This window comes from Petromyzon marinus, chromosome 49 (genome assembly GCF_048934315.1).
Source record: "Petromyzon marinus isolate PM22_M1 ecotype Great Lakes invasive population chromosome 49, UKy_Petmar_22M1.pri1.0, whole genome shotgun sequence".
NCBI lineage: Eukaryota > Metazoa > Chordata > Hyperoartia > Petromyzontiformes > Petromyzontidae > Petromyzon > Petromyzon marinus.
Window position 1 is genome coordinate 3,648,914 of NC_133715.1, and position 19,757 is coordinate 3,668,670.

Consider the following 19,757-nt stretch of genomic DNA (forward strand, 5'->3'; position numbering starts at 1 on the left):
TATACTTATGTCATACTTATGACAATACTATTCTATCATTAAAAATAAAAAAAAACATTTTAAAACAATATTTTTACACGCTTTCTATTAACTCACTCTGTTGTTGTATCCTCAAATCTTGTAACTCAATTTTAAGACACTTCCCAATGTGCTATCGACTGCAAACTTGCTATACTTCCGTCATACTGATGACAATACTATATTATATCAACATTTTTTTAAACCATCTTTTTTTATATGTTATGTTTCGGCTTGGCTCTAATTGTCCACGTTCAACTGACGTTGGCTGTAAATCACCACGGTCTCATACGTTGTGGCAAGCTTCGGGGTCACTTCCTAGAGTCGTGGAGTTCTTCCATTACTCGTACGGTACATTTAATTAAAGCGTGTTTAAAAAAAAAAGTATTTTAAAATATTACTTATTTCAGGTACTGTCAAGTTTTTTTTTTGTTGCAGTAGGCGGCGATGTTGTTCCTGCTGCTGCGAGTTCCATTCTCGCTCAAGGCCACCGACACCAGTGACGATAATCTGAACCAGTCCTGGGCCTCCCCATAGGTCGACCACAGCCTCAAATCAATCACTGCGGGAGACAAAGACGGCCGGGTGTGGTGCTGACCACCCACCCCCCTCGTGTGACGTTGCCGGCCTTCGTAGGTTCTCGCTAACGGCATTTGCCCCCACAGTCTGTTAAGGCTATACGGAGGATCTTTGTCTGATCCCAATTGAGTCATTTGCATGTCGTTTGTCAGCATTGGGATGTTGGGCCAATTCCGGTACATTCCGCGGTGTGTGTGTGTGTGTGATTTTTGTAGCTATGGGGATAAATTGTAGAACCTGGAGGGAACTGAAGGAACCTCCATTCAGAGCAGGGGACAACATAAAACATTCACAGACGAGTTGGGAATTAAACCAAAGCCCTTCTTGCTGTAAGGTCACGGGCATTACCACTGCGCTCCACTGTCGCCTAAAAAAATGTCAATACCTTTTAAACAAGATCACGCCTATATCGGATTGCCTCCCACAGTAGTAGCCACCCACCCCTTCGTGTGCCGTGCCGGTCCGATCTTCGTAGATCGCTCGCGAACAGGCACTTTCCCCAACGCGGGGGATCTTTGTCTTTGCGCGACCCAGTACTGTGCTCATTCCTGTGGCTGCTGATGTGTTTGGGGAATCAGCTCAGGGCCCAGCTGCCCAGCAGTGTCATTCACGAGCCTCCTCCTCCTCCTTGCGCACACGCTCGCTCACACCACCACTTCCACACTTGGGCATACAGCATGCAGACAGTTGGCACAAAGACAAAGATCCCCCGTATAGCCTTCAACAGACTGTTGGGGCAAGTAATCTTAGCGAGCGCCTATGAAGGCCGGCATGGCACACAAGGGGGTGGCTAGGACTACGCCCGGCCGCCTTTGTCTCCCCAGTGGCGATGTTTACACTCCGCGCCAGGTACTTATTTGAGGGTGAGTCGACCGAGGGGAGGCCCATAACCGGTTCAGATAATCGTCACCGGTGTTAGCCGTGAGCGGGAATCGAACTCGGGTTGTTGGGTTTGTAGTGCAGTGCGCTCACGACTGCACTATAGCTCACACACGCATACAGATGAACACGCACACATCAATAACTCCAACTCTCTCTATCCTCCTGGCCTGAAAAAGGGTCATTGCCCAAAACTTTACCTGATATATTTTTTTCTTTTTAAGACCACAGTGTTCCTACTGAAGAGTGTGTGGAGCTCTGTGTTGCGTTGTGCACTGCCAATGGAATGTCAGCAAATAATACTGGTGGGAAACGTAGTGGACTGGAAGCCCAACCGGGATTAATTCACAGGAGGCAGGGGATTAATTGTGTATGTCTGTGGATGTCTGTCCACGTGGGAGGGCTGGGGCTGGGTGGAGAGGGGAGGGTAGGGAGGGGCTGGGTGGGGAAGGGGCTGGGTGGGGAGGGTGGGGCTGGGTGGGGGGTGGGAGGGGTGGGGCTGGGTGGGGAGGGGCTGGTCACCCCGTGGTGCCCTTATAAAACTCAACGTTTAACCTACTCACGCCGGCTTGTGCCCTCCCTCACAGTCGGGCATATTTGCAGAATACACCACGCCGCCGTTGACCCTGGCCACTGACCGAGCAACCAACGTTCCTACCAGCCCCCTCCGCAGGAATGTGTTGTTTGTTTGAGCCATTAGCTGTCCACGTTTTGCGAAGAAGCCAAATGTGTTTATGCAAGCAATTATGTTCCAATGACAGGTACAGTCCGGGCACTGGCCTCTCTGTCCCCGTCTCTGTTTAGGGGTGGCAGGAATGATTTGTGTCGAGGTCTGCTGCCAGTATTGCGTTGAACTTTTTCACAGTGGACTGCACATTGTTGGCAATTGACTGAGAAATGAATCTGTCCGGGTTTGGTCTAAAGAGTTGAAGGTTGCATTCGCAGCGATGTTTTCAGAATCAGAATATGTATTTATACTGGTGGAATCCGATGATCTATGAAGCTCTTTTTCACAGATGTACAGCCGGGGCGGGTCAGAACGTTACAACAGGAGCCATCCTTGATAAGCACTCTTTATGAACACGAAAACATATTTTTCCACGTAAGGCCCCACTGAGCTATATAATGGCTCCTTTTCAGACGCGACCTGGCCACAAACGATAGCTCAACGAAGTGGCTTATCAAGTGTAAATTTATAGTAGCAGCCAAATACTCTAAACGCACGGTTTTTTTCTAAATGTGGAGGGAAAAACCGGAGGACCCGGATAAAAAATCCACGCGACCACAGGCAGAGACACACGCACACTCCAAATATACAGCAGCAGCAGGCGTCCGGTTCGGGATCGAACCCACGACCGTCCTGTATACCAGGCGAGGTAGTTAACATCTCCTAGCCACCGTGATGATGATGCGAGAGAGAGACACACAAACTCCAAATATACAGCAGGCGTCGTCAGGGTCGAGATCGAACCCACGACCGTCCTGTATACCGGGCGAGGTAGTTAACATCTCCTAGCCACCGTGATGATGATGCGAGAGAGAGACACGCAAACTCCAAATATACAGCAGCAGGCATCGTCAGGGTCGAGATCGAACCCACGACCGTCCTGTATACCAGGCGAGGTAGTTAACATCTCCTAGCCACCGTGATGATGCGAGAGAGAGACACACAAACTCCAAATACACAGCAGGCGTCGTCAGGGTAGGGATCGAACCCACGACCTCCTGTATACCAGGCGAGGTAGTTAACATCTCCTGGCCACCGTGATGTCACAGTGTGCTCCTGGCTCGGCTCTGACTAATAACCAGAGGAATGCCACCCGTCCGTGAAGAGCCTAGCGCGGGTTCGCCACCACGACTCTCTCCTTCGCGAGGCTGAGTGACAAAAAAAGACACGGAACGTTTAGCCACGAACGTCGATGCAACGTTGGAGGAGGCAAGATGGGGGCGGGGGGGGTGCCCCAACGTTTCTAACCGCAAGCACGTTCAGCCGTGTCTTAGGGGCCGTCCATAAATGACGTCACGCACCTAGGCGGGGGGGGGGGGGGGTCAGACATTTGTGACGATGTGTTACGAGGGGGGGGGTTGAGAAATGTGACGTCACATCAAAATGCGCAACTTTAAATAAATATAGACGACACGTTCTACTTAATTAAATAGACTTTTGAATAAATGTTTTCTCCTACAACATCAGAGTGCAGCGCCACATTAAATACGCACTACAAAGACAATAGTTTAAAGCGATTTGAAGCATGTTTTATTTTCAAAATGGGGGGGGGGGGCAGAGCTTTGTGACGTCATGAGGGGGGGTCTGCCCTTTTATGACGCCGTGTGACGAGGAGGGGGGGGGGGTCAAAAATCGTCCAAAATCGCGTGACGTCATTTATGTACGGCCCCTTACACCCCTCCCCCCCAACCCCTCCCCCCCTTTATCATTGTCGTCAGATCAAGAAGAAGCAGCAGGACGTGGTCGGCTTCCTGGAGTCGAACCGCATCGCCTACGAGGAGCTCGACATCGCCATGAACGACATCAACCGCCGCTGGATGCGGGAGAACGTGCCGGGCGAGAGGCGGCCCGTCGCGGGCAATCCGCTCCCGCCGCAGATCTTCAACGAGGAGATCTACTGCGGGGTCAGAGGCCTTCCATCCACATCACGGGGGACTCGCCGAGGATGGAGCACGCACAGACAAAGAGCTCCCCACGCCGTGTGGCCTTAACAGACTGTTGGGGCAAGTGCTGTTGGCGAGCAGCACCTGTGAAGGCCGGCACGGTTCACGAAGGGGGTGGTTGGATAGGTGTGTGGCCAGCGAGTTGGCACAGTAGGGGGGGGGGGTACAGCTGGTGGTGCATCTACCGGTCATCTCAGTCAGCCCATGGCACCTGCTGGGTCTGTCTCGTGACCTCCTGCACCTAGCCTGGCACAGTATGGGACAGCTGGTGGTACATCTACCGGTCATCTCAGCCCATGGCACCTGCTGGGTCTGTCCTGTGACCTCCTGCACCTAGCCTGGCACAGTAGGGGGGGCAGCTGGTGGTGCATCTACCGGTCATCTCAGTCAGCCAACCCATGGCACCTGTGGGGGTGAGGGTGAGGGGGGTGGAGGGTGAGGGGGGTGGAGGGTGAGGGGGGTGGAGGGTGAGGGGGGTGGAGGGTGAGGGGGGTGGAGGGTGAGGGGGATGGAGGGTGAGGGGGGTGGAGGGTGAGGGGGGTGGAGGGTGAGGGGGGTGGAGGGTGAGGGGGGTGGAGGGTGAGGGGGATGGAGGGTGAGGGGGGTGGAGGGTGAGGGGGGTGGAGGGTGAGGGGGGTGGAGGGTGAGTGGGAGGGGTGAGATGGGGTGCGGCAGAGAACGCTGGGCCCACCGCTCCGTTTGTTTTGTCCGCTGATGGAATCCTCCCCGAGTGGAGCGGTGCCAGCCGGGTTGACAGCCGCAGTCATCATCACTTTGACACGTTGCCGTGGTCGGGCTGTCACGACCAAGGTTACCCATAATAGAGGGGATTTTTTAAAATAAAAATGTGTCTTTATTTCCCGCCACCACCCGACACAGGCAATTAGTAAGGTTTGTCACGTAAACAAAACGTGCCAATTCGTTGTGTTTTTGAGAGAGAACCCACAACATTTACAATTCGGGTAACCATGACGTTTCGCAGGTAATTACAAAACAACAACAACAACAACCAGGCTCATCAGGCGACAGCCAGAGTTGTGGAGAAATCCTCCTCCTTGTTTTGTGACCTCAAACAGAGCGGAGGGGGCAATGTCACTTGGGAGCCAATCAGGTGTGAGGACCAGAGAGGGCGTTTCCTTATATGCCGCGCGCTCCACAAAAATGTTAACACTTAAATGGGAATATCGTTTCCAATGGAAAAAGAAGGGATAATGCACTGTGACGTCATAACAGATGTACTGCTAATAGCTTCGAAAAGTCAAAGGCTCTCCACGTGTTCGCCATCGTTGTCAACGCTACGTCTGGAATCCTCTCCACGTGGTCTCCAGAGCCTGGAAGAACACTTCTCGTGGCGTTGTTGCGAATTCTCAGAAGTGTCACAATGCTTGTGAAGCACCTTGTATATGAATGAAAGTCTGTCTGTTCCGAACACAAATCCACACCGTTCAAGCGATCGCCACCGAACCTTGCAGGGGTTACCTTAGCCACGTGGCGAGCCAACATTTTACATCGGGGGGGGAGGGGTCTGGGGCCCCCCAAACGGCCCCCTACACGCTCCCAGCGACGTCACCACCCCTCACCCAGCCCCTCGCCCAGCACACATCGCACATTCACGTGATGACCACCACCCCCCCCCCCTCCGCATTAATCGCGTCATTCCGATGAGCCGTCGTTGGCGATTCCAATTGACGGTGAACCTCCGTGACCACGTGCGTCACCTTCCCGTGCGAGAGACGCAAACAGCACGGCATCGTTCACCCTTCAAAACGAGATGTGTCCTCGATTTGGTCAATGAGACATTTTTTTTATTTTTCCAGCTACCGCCGTGCCTGCTGCAATTGCCCTGCCACTTGCAGGTTACACGCTTCGTGATGAACGAGCACATTTTGCCGACAATCACGCGCGGCGGTATGATGTCATACCCCATTGTGGGCAGGCAATGTTACATTTACAGCAGGCCCAATGGCACAGCAACATCTTAACAGTTGCTCTAACGCCACTGACCCCCTCCTTGCGAACACAGCGGTTGAGCCACCGCTCTGCATTCGCAAAAGATATCCGCAAGTGACCCGGGCAACGCCGGATATTTCCTGCTAGGGTATTCATAGAAATTGCAATGCATGTACAGTGAGGGAAAAAACATATTTGATCCCCTGCTGATTTTGTACGTTTGCCCACTGACGAAGAAATGATCAGTCTATAATTTTAATGGTAGGTTTATTTGAACAGTGAGAGACAGAATAGCAACAAAAAACATCCGTAAAAACGCATGTCAAAAATGTTATAAATTGAGTTGCATTTTAATGAGGGAAATAAGTATTTGACCCCTCTGCAAAACACGACTTAGTACTTGGTGGCAAAACCCTTGTTGGCAATCACAGAGGTCAGACGTTTCTTGTAGTTGGCCACCAGGTTTGCACACATCTCAGGAGGGATTTTGTCCCACTCCTCTTTGCAGATCTTCTCCAAGTCATTAAGGTTTCGAGGCTGACGTTTGGCAACTCGAACCTTCAGCTCCCTCCACAGATTTTCTATGAGATTAAGGTCTGGAGACTGGCTAGGCCACTCCAGGACCTTAATGTGCTTCTTCTTGAGCCACTCCTTTGTTGCCTTGGCCGTGTGTTTTGGGTCATTGTCATCCTGGAATACCCATCTATGACCCATTTTCAATGCCCTGGCTGAGGGAAGGAGGTTCTCACCCAAGATTTGACGGTACATGGCCCCGTCCATCGTCCCTTTGATGCGGTGAAGTTGTCCTGTCCCCTTAGCAGAAAAACACCCCAAAGCATAATATTTCCACCTTCATGTTTGACGGTGGGGATCGTGCTCTTGGGGTCATAGGCAGCATTCCTCCTCCTCCTCCTCCAAACACGGCGAGTTGAGTTGATGCCAAAGAGCTCCATTTTGGTCTCATCTGACCACAACACTTCCACCCAGTTGTCCTCTGAATCATTCACATGTTCATTGGCAAACTTCTTTGTCAGTGGGCAAACGTACAAAATCAGCAGGGGCTCAAATAAATTTTCCCTCACTGTATATTATTGGTGGGCTATTCACAGTTAATCAACATACATAATGCATGTACATTTACGTATGTACATCATGCATGTAGATTATGCATGTACATTCTGCCGCCACTGCTGCATTCATAATAATCATAACAACAACAACAACAACGAATCACCATCACTCAGGACGATGCATTTACGTGAAGTTCTCTCGTCTTTTTGAGCTGCGGTCGTCAGCGTCGAAACGTCTGGCTAAGCTCCAGCGAGGCCTTACCAGCTGCGATGATAAAGTCCACGCCCCGAACTCCTCTGCCCTCTGCACTTACACTGCAGGAGGGTCAGCGGTCCGTTCATCCACTGAGATATTCTGCTTCACGATATGTCCGGGTGATTTTTTCTGCCACCTCCACTCGAGGTGGGAACCTTATCTCTGCACTCCTCTGCTCTTCGAGAGATTCATTATTATTATGATTGTTTTGGAATAGATTCTTCATCTCGTGAGATGATGTCGAGAGCGGATTTGTAATCAATTGGTGGAGGTAAGGGGAGAGATACAACAACAACAACAAACACCCGAATTAACCACTTGATGTGAAATCGTGTGATCTGTTTTCCTCCCTCACTCCTTCAGGATTATGAGGCTTTCTTCGATGCGAAGGAGAATGAAGCCATCCTCACGTTCCTCGGAATAGCCCCACCGCCCCAAGAAAAGGTTTGACACCCACGAGTGTTAAAAGCACACGCACCAAAGACAAAGATTCCCCGAATAGCCTTCAACGGACTGCTGGGGCAAGGGAGGTTAACGTGCCGGCACGGCAAGCCTTTATCTCTCCATTGCTGATGGTAACACACACCGCACCGTTTACCCATTTAAGGCTGAGTCGACGTAGGGGAGGGCCCACCACCGGTTCAGATCATCGTCACCGGTGTTGGCCGCGAGCGGGACTCAGCCGCTAGGTCATTGTTTCACGTGTAAACTTATTGTTTCGAGTGGGCATAATTCCTACTTGTACAACTGATTGAAAAAAAAAATGGACCTACCAATCACCAGGACCAGGTGGCAACCCCAGATGGCATCTGGGCTACGCGCGACTCGAATTCTCGATGCGGCCGTGTCGGCCCCCAGCGGGGCCGGGGCACGCACACACAACCCCTACTGGGGCACCGTATTGCCCATTCCCGCGACCCAGCGGAGACGAAATTTTCAAAGTAAATACTTCCTATCGGACCTATTTATAGAGCGGCACATTGACCGTTTAGACAAGCAAGTGGCCTTGGGTAGGGCATACGGCCCAAAAGGGATGGTGGCCGATGGCCGAGACTGACGAGGCAGTGGTGGCCAGCAAAGGAAGGAACGAGCCCGAGCGTACGACCACAGCGGAGATGGAGCGGTGAAATCGGAGCGCGTGTGCAGGAGCAGTGTGGGATTGTGGCGTTTCTGAGTAATCTTGAGCCGGCGTTTAACGCCACGGAAAATATGACCGTTAAACATGACCCCATTTCCACTGACACATCCGAGCCGAACCGGCGCTGGGCTCTCTCAGTACGGGTGGCTTTCCCCTGGTTATTTGTCGAGCCGAGCCAGGAGCAGACTGTGACACCACGGTGGCTCGGAGATGTTAACTACCTCGCCTGGTATACAGGACGGTCGTGGGTTCGATCCCGACCTGATGCCTGTATATATGTAGTTTGCATGTCATTTTCCCCCTGGTCGCGTTGCTTTTTCGCCAGCTCCTCAAGTTTTTTTCCCTCCACATTTATAAACGAGTTTTGATTATATTATTTGAGTATCTGGCTGCAATACATTTCCACGTGATAAGCCACTTCTTTGCGCTATCATTTGTGGCCAGGTCGCTTCCCAAGGAGAGCTATATAGCTCAGAGGACCTTACCTGGTAAAATAAAAAATAGTTAAAAATTTAGTTTAGACACGATGACCTTCTGATTCAGGCTCGGGGGCCAAGCAGGGCCAGGGTCGGGGCTAATATTTGTTGCCATACGTGCGTCAGTCGGTAGACTCATCAGCAGCGTGGCTCGGGTTCTGCTGTGGCAAAAAAAAAACGATTTGTTTCCTTGGCACGGCTCTGTCACGGCTCAGTTTAACGGCTCAGTTTGACGGCAAGATGCATGGTCTTGTCGCCTCAACAGGCAGAAGTGGAGGAGGCCCCAGTGGAGGAGACTTTGGACGAACCGCAGGCAGAAGACCACGAGGTACCGGAAGTTAATCGTCCTTTGTTCGGGTGGTGACACGGCGTAGCGGTAGAGCGTTCGACACTTTGTTACAAAAGCTCACGGTTCGAATCTGGCAGCCTGCCACGGTTAATGATTATAAATCGTGACTCAAGTTCATCGGAGGAAGTCTGACGCAAAGGGTTTGATAGCTCACTGCTATTGAACCGCTTTTTGTGTTCAGTTTTTCTCGTCCTTCCCCCACACTTCCGATTAGCACGGTTGGCTACGTACGGTGCGACAGAAGTTCAACGTGTAAGTACAACGTACAACATCGAACACCGCGGTTGTGTGTAAACCGGGGGCAACACCAACGCACCACCCCGCCTCATTGAGGACGTCGTTCGCGAGAGGAGGCCATTGTGCGCTGGCGTCACGGCCCACGCACGTGGCCAGCCTGAAAAATAACGAGCGCTGTCGCTCAATTTTTTTTTAGCCAGAGTGAGAGAAGAGAGCTGCGAACAAGATCGAGGCGACGGATAGATATTCATTAGCGCGCGTGTGCAGGGGGCGGGGGTTCACTTTTAGCAGAATCTGAATGAGGGGCTGATATTCGGTGCACCGTAATTAATTTTTTTACGTGACTCCGGGACCCCTTGGGCCACCCCTACACTGTCGCTCGGTCTTGCTCGCGCATCATCGCCGCCACTCCTGGGCGCAACACCCCTTGAAGTGAACACCATCGGTCGATGAAACCTGGCGACGCGTTTTGTTGAAAGCGACGATGCTCGCGGCGTCCGCCGCCTGCCACGTGACCGTGTTTTTTTTTGTACCATGCTGATGGAAAGGAGGAGGAGGAGGTGGAGGAGGAGGAGCAGGTGGAAGAAGAGGTGGAGCTGCCTGCGAATGAGGCAAGCAGGACTGCCGGCCTGTGCGCGCGCTGTGGTCAAATGTCGATCGCTTGCGTGCTGTGCCCCATCGCATCCCAGGCAGCCCGCCGCACTGAGTCCACTCAGGGCCAGAAGCGATGGAGGAGTTGGCGCGTAGGGTTACACTGAGAGACGCTGGGGAGGGACCCAAGGACTGTTACGAAAGGGTGCCAAGGTGGCGAGATGTTAACTACCTCGCCTGGTATGCAGGAGGTTCGGGGGGGGTTCGATCCCGACCCTGATGCCTGCTGTATATTTGAAGTTTGCGTGTCTCTCTCCCCGTGGTCGCGTGGATTTTTCTCCGAGTCCTCCGGTTTATGCCTCCACGTCTAGGAACACGCGTTTAGAGTATTTGGCTGCTATACATTTCCACGTCACGAGCCACTTCGTTGAGCTATCATTTGTGGCCAGGTCGCCTATTAAAAAGAGCTACATAGCTCAGTGGGGCCTTACCTGGTAAAATAAAATAATAAGCATAAAAGTTGCTTAATTGGGCAGGACATGTCCCGAGAAAGGATGATGGCAACCAAATGAGGGAAGGCCCCAAAATGTTTCGTCCTCTTCGGAGATGGAGCGATGATATCGGCTCGTGTGCGGGAGCTGGATAGATCGTGGCGTATTGTGCGAGGCGTTGACAGCGTGGGCGAGGCCTTCGTCCAGCAGTGGATGAAGCATGCCTCGTGGTCACGTTGGTGACGCTGAAGCACAGCTGCACATTTAGCGAGTTCTTTCTTTTTGGCGTGCAAATTAACTGGCGGTGGTTTAGACGGCGCACTGCACGGCGGCAGGGAGACGTCCGTGTACGGGGGGCGATCAAAGAGTTTGCAGCATGACGTGGGAGAAGCGGTGCTGCGGGTAAGGATTCGGGACTGGTTAAAAGACTGGTGCAGGCGCCGGACGGATTGTTACATCGAGACGGCGTGTGGCATGGCGATGGCTTGGGGGAGGCCTTCATCCAGCAGTGGATTGATCGTGGCCTTTGACAAGTGACGACGATGGGTAATAGTTGCTCAGAACCGGCCAACGTTGGTTCAATGCGAGCGGGCTACTTGGGATGCAGCCTTCATTCATCATCTTCGTAATGACTAATCTTTCTCGTCCCTGCTTGCCCCATTGTGTGTTATTTTATGGTACAAGACTCCTTCCTCCACAGACATGGTGGGTTTGTTTGAGCTTCCTCCGCCCTGGCGAGTTTCACCCGTGCAACGTCATTCGCACACTGACATCGCTTCACCAAATTGTGGTTTATTTACAACTCAGTTTGGTTACACAATTCAAGTCAAATGTCAGAGTAATTTCCTGCTCAAATTAGCATTTGGCGCTCATCTCCTGCTTACAATACTGCAGACAGTTGGTGGAAATTTCTCATTTCATATGGCTGGGTTCGAGTCTATCCATAGGACAACCATCCATAATAAAGTTTTTTTTTTATTTTCTGGTGAGATCGTGTGAGTATAAATGTGTCCTTAACCCGCCACCACCCGGCACAGCCAATTAGTAAGGGTTGTCACATAAACAAAACGTGGCAGTTAGTTATTGCTTCAGCCCACCGGTGTTTTGGAGAGTAAATCCACAACATTTACAATTTGAGTACTGTGACGTTTCGGTAGTAATTACATCAACCAAGACACAGATCCGCGGTAATAGGGCGAAATATTTAACGTGAGATTATTCACCTCTTTCGTTACGATCAGAGTAGACATTTAGTTTAAAACCCTTTACAGATACAAAGCTATATTTATATTTACGCGATCTAGCCCAAAACAACCTTTATTATGAATAATATTGGTCGCGAAATCCTTTGTGCCAAAAGGACAAGCATCAATGACTTATCCACAAAGTGGTACGAATTTTACCGACCGTGGCAGTATGATGATGCCGATGGGCTAAGTCAAGCCCCCCTCCCCTCACAACCAGGGTTCGAACCCGCAACTTTTCCGATCGCGGGTCGCTTTCTCGAACGCTGTGAGCCACCTGGCCGGATGGTGACACGGAACTCTGGACATCACAAACATTGTCACAAAACAATTGTATCCGTATCGGTGTGCAGCACAGTGCAGTCTAACCGGTATTGGATGGGAATTTTTGAAATTTTACATTCGGGCGAAATGCCGCAACGTTTGTGAAACGTTCATTCAATGTTCAATGGGAAGGGTGGTCCCGCCTCACTGCCCAATTGACGCGGAGGTCACTTGACGTGATATCCAGGCTGGCAGTGCTGCATTCATTCCTGCCTCGGCAACGATTTACGCGCCTAGTAAACGCCACTTAATCCTTCCACCGCAAGGCGCTTCGCGTCAAGTGCCGTATTTCCTCCTTCGCAAGACTCACAGCGAGGTCGGATGACGTTGATGCAAAAACCGAGGTCAAAGTTCACGATGGATTTCAGCCGCTCTGCAAGCTGCTCGGTGGATCGTTACGGGGTCACGGGACCCCGAGGTGTGACGGCTGGGCAGGACGGTTTCATCTAGCAGTGGATTAACCGAGGCCGATGATAATGATGATGTTGCTGTTGGTATTGTAAATGGATTGTAGTGTGGTAAACCGCATTTTGAATGGTTGAGATTTGCTTCACTGTACCACTCCATCTTTATCAATGCGCCCATTGCAATCAATATCACGATCGAATTAGTACAGTCATTAGTATTAGTCCCATCATCATCATTTGATCATCATCATTGTGTGTGATTAGTGAAGATCGAGTTGAGCCACTCACTGGTCACCCCTTACGTTCAAGCAAGCATGACTCTTGCTGATGAGACACTGAATGTTTAAAGAGGCCCCCAGAGTTTGTGTTGAACGGTGCTGCTGAAATTACGCACTCCCAGAAGGCAGTGTGGCTGATGGGATGGGTAATATAACATCGTTTATTGTGTTATGTGGATGGATAGATACGTGAAGGAGGCGCATTGTGTGGGTGTGTGTTAAGCCAAACACTTATTGGGGAAATTTACCAAATATCCCAATGAAAGGACTCTCATGAAAAGGAGCCTTGAGACTCGATGAGGCTTTTCCTGGGGGATTGACAAAGAGGGCTTTAATCTCCTTGTCGTTATTCTTCTTAAATTTTGATTTAAAGCTTTCGTGACTGCAGGGATTCATATTCTTGGTTCTTTCGGTAAAGTCACGTAGAAGGGAAACAAGAAAATAATAAAATAAACACCGCCACTTTTTTCAAAATTTTATTGCTGTGGTTTTACCACCTGATGATGATTGCTTGTGTTGCAGTCGAAACGTCGTGAGAATTTTATTGTTTTATATTTGTATTATTTTATTGTTTCCCTTATACATGACTTTACCGAAAGAACCAAGAATATTTTGATTTAAAGCTTTCGTGACTGCAGTGATTCATATTCTTAGCTCTTTCGGTAAAGTCACGTTGAAGGGAAACAATAAAATAATAATAAAAAATATATAAAACAATAAAAATTCTCACGACGTTTCGACCATAACACAAACGGTCGTCATCAGGTGCATCGGTCTGCATTAATTTATTTTTTAACGGTGCATTTATTTACTTATAAATTATATAAATAAATAAACGCGCTGTTTATTTAACGTGACTTTACCGAAAGAGCTAAGAATATGAACCAATAATATGTTCTTATTATGCTAAGTCGCGTTAATGAGGTCAGTTCTTTGCTGGTTGGCATATCGCGTCGTGTAACGTTGCGTAGATGCCGCGAATGTTGATGTTCACAGACGCCCATTGACACACGTGGCAACCGTAGTGAAGATGTAACCTCCTCAGTGACGTCATTTCCTGTCACATGACCGTGTGTGGCTCCACACTGACCCAGGAGGAGGTCAAGGAGGAGGCTGAGGAGGCTGAGGAGGTGGAGGAGGTTGCTGGGGTTGAGGCAAGCCAGCCCTGCGGCCTGTTCCGATGTTCGCTCGGCACTTAATGCTTCGCTGACTACTCATCGACAGTTTTGGTTGTTGGATATTTTAATTAATTTATTTACAGTTTCAAGGTTTTTCTTCCATAACCTCTTTGTTGACGGCTTCTCTTTCAGCTCACATTGCAGTGTCGATTTGGTTTTGAAAAACTAACGCGGATTTAAATTATTTCGTCCGCGGATTATTTCCATTTTCACGTCTCTAAGTTTTTATTTGACCTTATTTCGTACGGCACAGTGGGGGTTGAGGTGAGCGGTGGCACAGTGGTTAGCGCACTGCACTACGAAGCTGGCTACCCGAGTTCTATTCCCAGTCATGGCTACATCAGTGACGAGCAATAACTGATACCGGTCCTGAGCAGCGTCGTTCTACCAACCCACACTTACCAGCGTGGTGAAGTATGGTCAGACAATCGTCCATGACCAACATAAGCGTGGGGAAGCCTTCATCAGCAGTGGATTGTCAGTGACTGATGATGATCATGGTGAATTTTCGCAGTGAAGTCAGTTAAAATCACTTTCGTGCGATTTTTTATTTATTTTTAATGCAGTGATGGGCAACGCTCGGATGAGACCATATGAGCTTGTATCTCATGGGGAACTCTGTCATCACAGTGCACTGGAGTGTGACATTACTCTGTGTCAGAGTCGGGTTCACCATTAAACATCAGTAGCCTAACTAACACATCGCCCCTCAATGCACCTTACTTCATTGGAACTTGGAATCCAAGCCGAGCTCAGCCTGGCTAGTGTACCTTTTGGGAGACTGCCTCCATTATCACCTGTTGAAGACGCTCACTGTGAGCGGGTCAGGAGGTGGCAGTGAGGCATTTGATTTTCAAATCTATCTGAGCAGAGATTTCAGTATTTTTTACTCTCATAATGTGCCACGGTGGCTAGGAGATGTTAACTACCTTGCCTGGTATACAGGAGGTCGTGGGTTCAATCCCGACCCTGATGCCCGTTGCTGCTGTATATTTGGAGCTTGTGTATCTCTCTCTCTCCGTGGTAGCGTGAAGTTTTCTCCAGGTCCTCAGGTTTTTCCCTCCACGTTTAGAATAAACATGCGTTCATAGAGTATTTGGCTGCTATACATTGCCACATGATGATAAGCCACTTCGTTTAGCTATCATTTATGGCCAGGTTGCTTCTGAAAAAGAGCTATATAGCTCAGAGGGCCTTGTCTGTTAAAATATAAAATATATATTTTAAATAGTTTTTATTTTGGGTTTTTTGTCTCTGGGTGCTCCTGTTTTCTCCCACGTGAAGCCAAATCACTCAATAGCCCATGGCAGGGCTCTCTTGAAAATAAGCCTTCAGACTCGGCGAGGATTTTCCTGGAAGAACCGGGTCATTGTTATCACACCTGTAGCACAACCGTCGTGAAGATGTAACCTCCTCAGTGACGTCATTTTCTGTCACGTGACCGTGTGTGGCTCCACACGGACCCAGGGGAGGTCAAGGAGGAGGCTGAGGAGGTGGAGGAGGTTGCTGGGGTTGAGGCAAGCCAGCCCTGCCGCGGCCTGTGCCGATGATGGCTCGGCTCTTAATGTGTTGCTGAGTGCTCATTTACAGTTTGTTGTTGTTGTTGAATTTTATACATTAATGTATTTACAGTTTCAAGGTTTGGCTTCCATAACCTCTTTGTTTACGGCTTCTCTTTCAGCTCACATTGCAGTGGTGACTTGATTTTGAAACACTAACGCGCATTTAAATAATTTCATCCGCAGATGATTTTCATTTTCACGTCTGTACGTTTTAATTTGACCTTATTTCGTACGGCACAGTGGGGGGGGGGGGGGGGGGGGGGTGAGGTGACCGGTGGCGCAGCGGTTAGCGCACTGCACTACGAAGCTGCCCCCCCCCGAGTTTGATTCCCAGCCATGGCTCACATCAGTGGCGAGGGACATCTGAACCTGTCCTGAGTCCCAACTTCTCCACCCCGCCCTTCACCAATCTGCTCTGACCAGCATGGTGAAGTATGGTTAAACAAACGTAATGGCTGACAATTTGGGGGAGATCTTCATAGGCAATGGATTGACAAAGGGCTGTAAATTATTTTAGTGTATATGTACTCTCAGCTTTAACCATAAATGTAATACTGAACAGCAGCTACATGACTTACCACGGGTTTAAATAACTCAAAACTGAGTCTGCTCGAACTGGGCATTGAAGTCCTGATGTATGTGGTGTTTAAAATTCGTCATTCGTAGTTCACTGGTCAAGTGTTGTACTTTTCTTACGAACATTTTCCTCATAGCTTCAGCCGTTCGCGTGTGTATAATTGCGCACCTCTAAATATTTGATTTTAAAAGCCACGAAAGGGGACGGCGTTGGGTGTCATCGTCGACTGGGGCTCGTGTCAAGCGCTGTCATTGGCCGGCTCCACTCAGTGTCGGATTAAGCTCGTGCGGGGCCTGAAGCTTATGTCATAAATGGCCCTTAAATAAATAAACAAAACACACACATTAACACGCACATTTTAAACTTGCATAATAAAGTAATCGTATTTTTTCATTTGCTATATAGCCGGATAATACGACAAATAGCTAACCTTAAACACCCAGTCATTCATAAAAGTTGAAGGCGGTATAGTACTATAGTAATAGAGCTAGTGCAGAATTACCGGAATTGACAGCTTGAAAGCATTTAGCGCGGGGCCCTTGAAAGTGCGGGGCCCGTAGCATATGTACAGTGAGGGAAAAAAGTATTTGATCCCCTGCTGATTTTGTACGTTTGCCCACTGACAAAGAAATGATCAGTCTAGAATTTTAATGGTAGGGTTATTTGAACAGTGAGAGACAGAATAACAACAAAAACATCCAGAAAAACGCATGTCAAAAAGGTTATAAATTGATTTGCATTTTAATGAGGGAAATAAGTATTTGACCCTTCTGCAAAACATGACTTAGTACTTGGTGGCAAAACCATTGTTGGCAATCACAGAGGTCAGACGTTTCTTGTAGTTGGCCACCAGGTTTGCACACATCTCAGGAGGGATTTTGTCCCACTCCTCTTTGCAGATCTTCTCCAAGTCATTAAGGTTTCGAGGCTGACGTTTGGCAACTCGAACCTTCAGCTCCCTCCACAGATTTTCTATGGGATTAAGGTCTGGAGACTGGCTAGGCCACTCCAGGACCTTAATGTGCTTCCTCTTGAGCCACTCCTTTGTTGCCTTGGCCGTGTGTTTTCGGTCATTGTCATGCTGGATTACCTATCCACGACCCATTTTCAATGTCCTGGCTGAGGGAAGGAGGTTCTCACCCAAGATTTGACGGTACATGGCTCCGTCCATCGTCCCTTTGATGCGGTGAAGTTGTCCTGTCCCCTTAACAGAAAAACACCCCCAAAACATAATGTTTCCACCTCCATGTTTGACGGTGGGGATGGTGTTCTTGAGGTCATAGGCAGCATTCCTCCTAAAAACACGGCGAGTTGAGTTGATGCCAAAGAGCTCCATTTTGGTCTCATCTGACCACAACACTTTCACCCAGTTGTCCTCTGAATCATTCAGATGTTCATTGGCAAACTTCAGACGGGCATGTATATGTGCTTTTTCTTGAGCAGGGGGACCTTACGGGCGCTGCAGGATTTCAGTCCTTCACGGCGTAGTGTGTTACCAATTGTTTTCTTGGTGACTATGGTCCCAGCTGCCTTGAGATCATTAACAAGATCCTCCCGTGTAGTTCTGGGCTGATTCCTCATCGTTCTCATGATCATTGCAACTCCACCAGGTGAGATCTTGCATGGAGTTCCAGGCCGAGGGAGATTGACAGTTCTTTGTGTTTCTTCCATTGGCGAATAATCGCACCAACTGTTGTCACTTTCTCACCAAGCTGCTTGGCAATGGTCTTGTAGCCCATTCCAGCTTTTTCTAGGTCTACAATCTTGTCCCTGACATCCTTGGATAACTCTTTGGTCTTGGCCATGGTGGAGAGTCTGGAATCTGATTGATTGATTGCTTCTGTGGACAGGTGTCTTTTATACAGGTAACAAGCTGAGACTAGGAGCACTCCCTTTAAGAGTGTGCTCCTAATCTCAGCTCGTTACCTGTATAAAAGACACCTGGGAGCCAGAAATCTTTCTTATTGAGAGGGGGTCAAATACTTATTTCCTTCATTAAAATGCAAATCAATTTATAACATTTTTGACATGCGTTTTTCTGGATTTTCTTGTTGTTGTTCTGTCTCTCACTGTTCAAATAAACCTACCATTAAAATTATAGACTGATCATTTCTTTGTAATTTGGCAAACGTACAAAATCAGCAGGGGATCAAATACTTTTTTCCCTCACTGTGGTAGTAGCTACTACATATGTAGCTACTATATATGTAGTTACTACTACTACATATGTAGTAGCTACTACTATATATGAAGCTACGACTACATATGTACTACATATGTAGCTACTATATATGTAGTAGCTACATATGTAGTAGTAGCTACTACATATGTAGCTACTGTTGCTACTAGAATAATCCGGCACTGGCTCCACTGAGGTCTCACGTAGATCTCAAACTAGAGCTTCATTCAGCACGGTTGTTTACATAAGAGTCAATAAGAATCTCAGAGTTGAGGTTCGGAGATGAGATTCTCAGAGGTGAGCTTCTTAGAGGTGAGTTTCAGAGGTGAGATTCAGAGGTGAGATTCGAAGGTGAGATTCTCAGAGCTGAGATTCTCAGAGGTGAGATTCCTAGAGGTGACTTTCAGAGGTGAGTTTCAGAGGTGAGATTCAGAGGTGAGATTCGGAGGTTAGATTCTCAGAGCTGAGATTCTCAGAGGTGAGATTCAGAGGTGAGATTCAGAGAGTGGAATATAGAGGCGAGACTCTCATAAAAGACCGATGAATGTCACAGTCCTGTCATGGTAACAGGATGAGGACCCTGTGAGCCACTCGTCCAGCTGCTCTTTCCATTCAAAATTCATGTGCCTTGAGTACACGACACTGGCTTTGAAGGGATGCGCTTGTAAGAGAGACAGAGAGAGGGATACTGCAATATTAATGGACCCCCCTCCCAGTCTACAATACAGCCACTCATTCTCTAAAGTCACGCCCAGACATTGGGCCACTGTCTCAGAGTGATCGCTGCTTTTAATACCTTATCTCGTCAGCGCTTTCACAACGTGCGGCGTCACTGCGTGTCTGTGTGTGCGAGACATCACCAGACAGCTCTTCATGTCGACCAATAGGAGGAGGAGGCTGAGGAGGAGGTGGAGGCGGTGGAGGAGGAGGAGGAGGAGGAAGAGGCTGATGTGAAGGAGGAGGAGGAGGAGCATGTGACAGAGGCAAGCAAGTCGCCCCTGTCTGGTGGATTAATTCTGCTGCGCGTTCGGTTTGCAGATCTGTGGTGGGCCCACACTGCGCACTGCCGTGAGCCACAGTACCAGAGGCGGAGAGCGAGAAACTTCATAACAAAGGGTGGGGTAGTGCCGAAATTCGAAGCTTTTTTTTTTTAAAGGGGGACCTACTTTAATAACAATTTAAAAAAAAACTCCATTCGTTGTTTATTCACTGGCACAGTAAATAGATTATCAATGGAATACCAAATTTAGGGGCCTCACGGGACTCGGGTACGACCACGAGGTGTCGAGTTTCCGTACCTTCTA

At 49.0% G+C, this 19,757-nt stretch overlaps 1 protein-coding gene across 2 annotated transcripts in view; it reads left to right on the plus strand.

The window, feature by feature from the left end:
* Positions 1–19,757, plus strand: part of LOC116953028 (adapter SH3BGRL-like) — a 55,356-nt gene that overhangs the window by 13,614 nt on the left and 21,985 nt on the right. For both annotated transcript variants that reach the window (XM_076074609.1, XM_076074610.1), the window contains exons 2-5: positions 3,922–4,107; positions 7,786–7,866; positions 9,302–9,364; positions 19,341–19,436. In XM_076074609.1, coding sequence (XP_075930724.1) covers positions 3,922–4,107; positions 7,786–7,866; positions 9,302–9,364; positions 19,341–19,436 — 426 coding nt within the window. The remainder of the gene's footprint in view (positions 1–3,921; positions 4,108–7,785; positions 7,867–9,301; positions 9,365–19,340; positions 19,437–19,757) is intronic.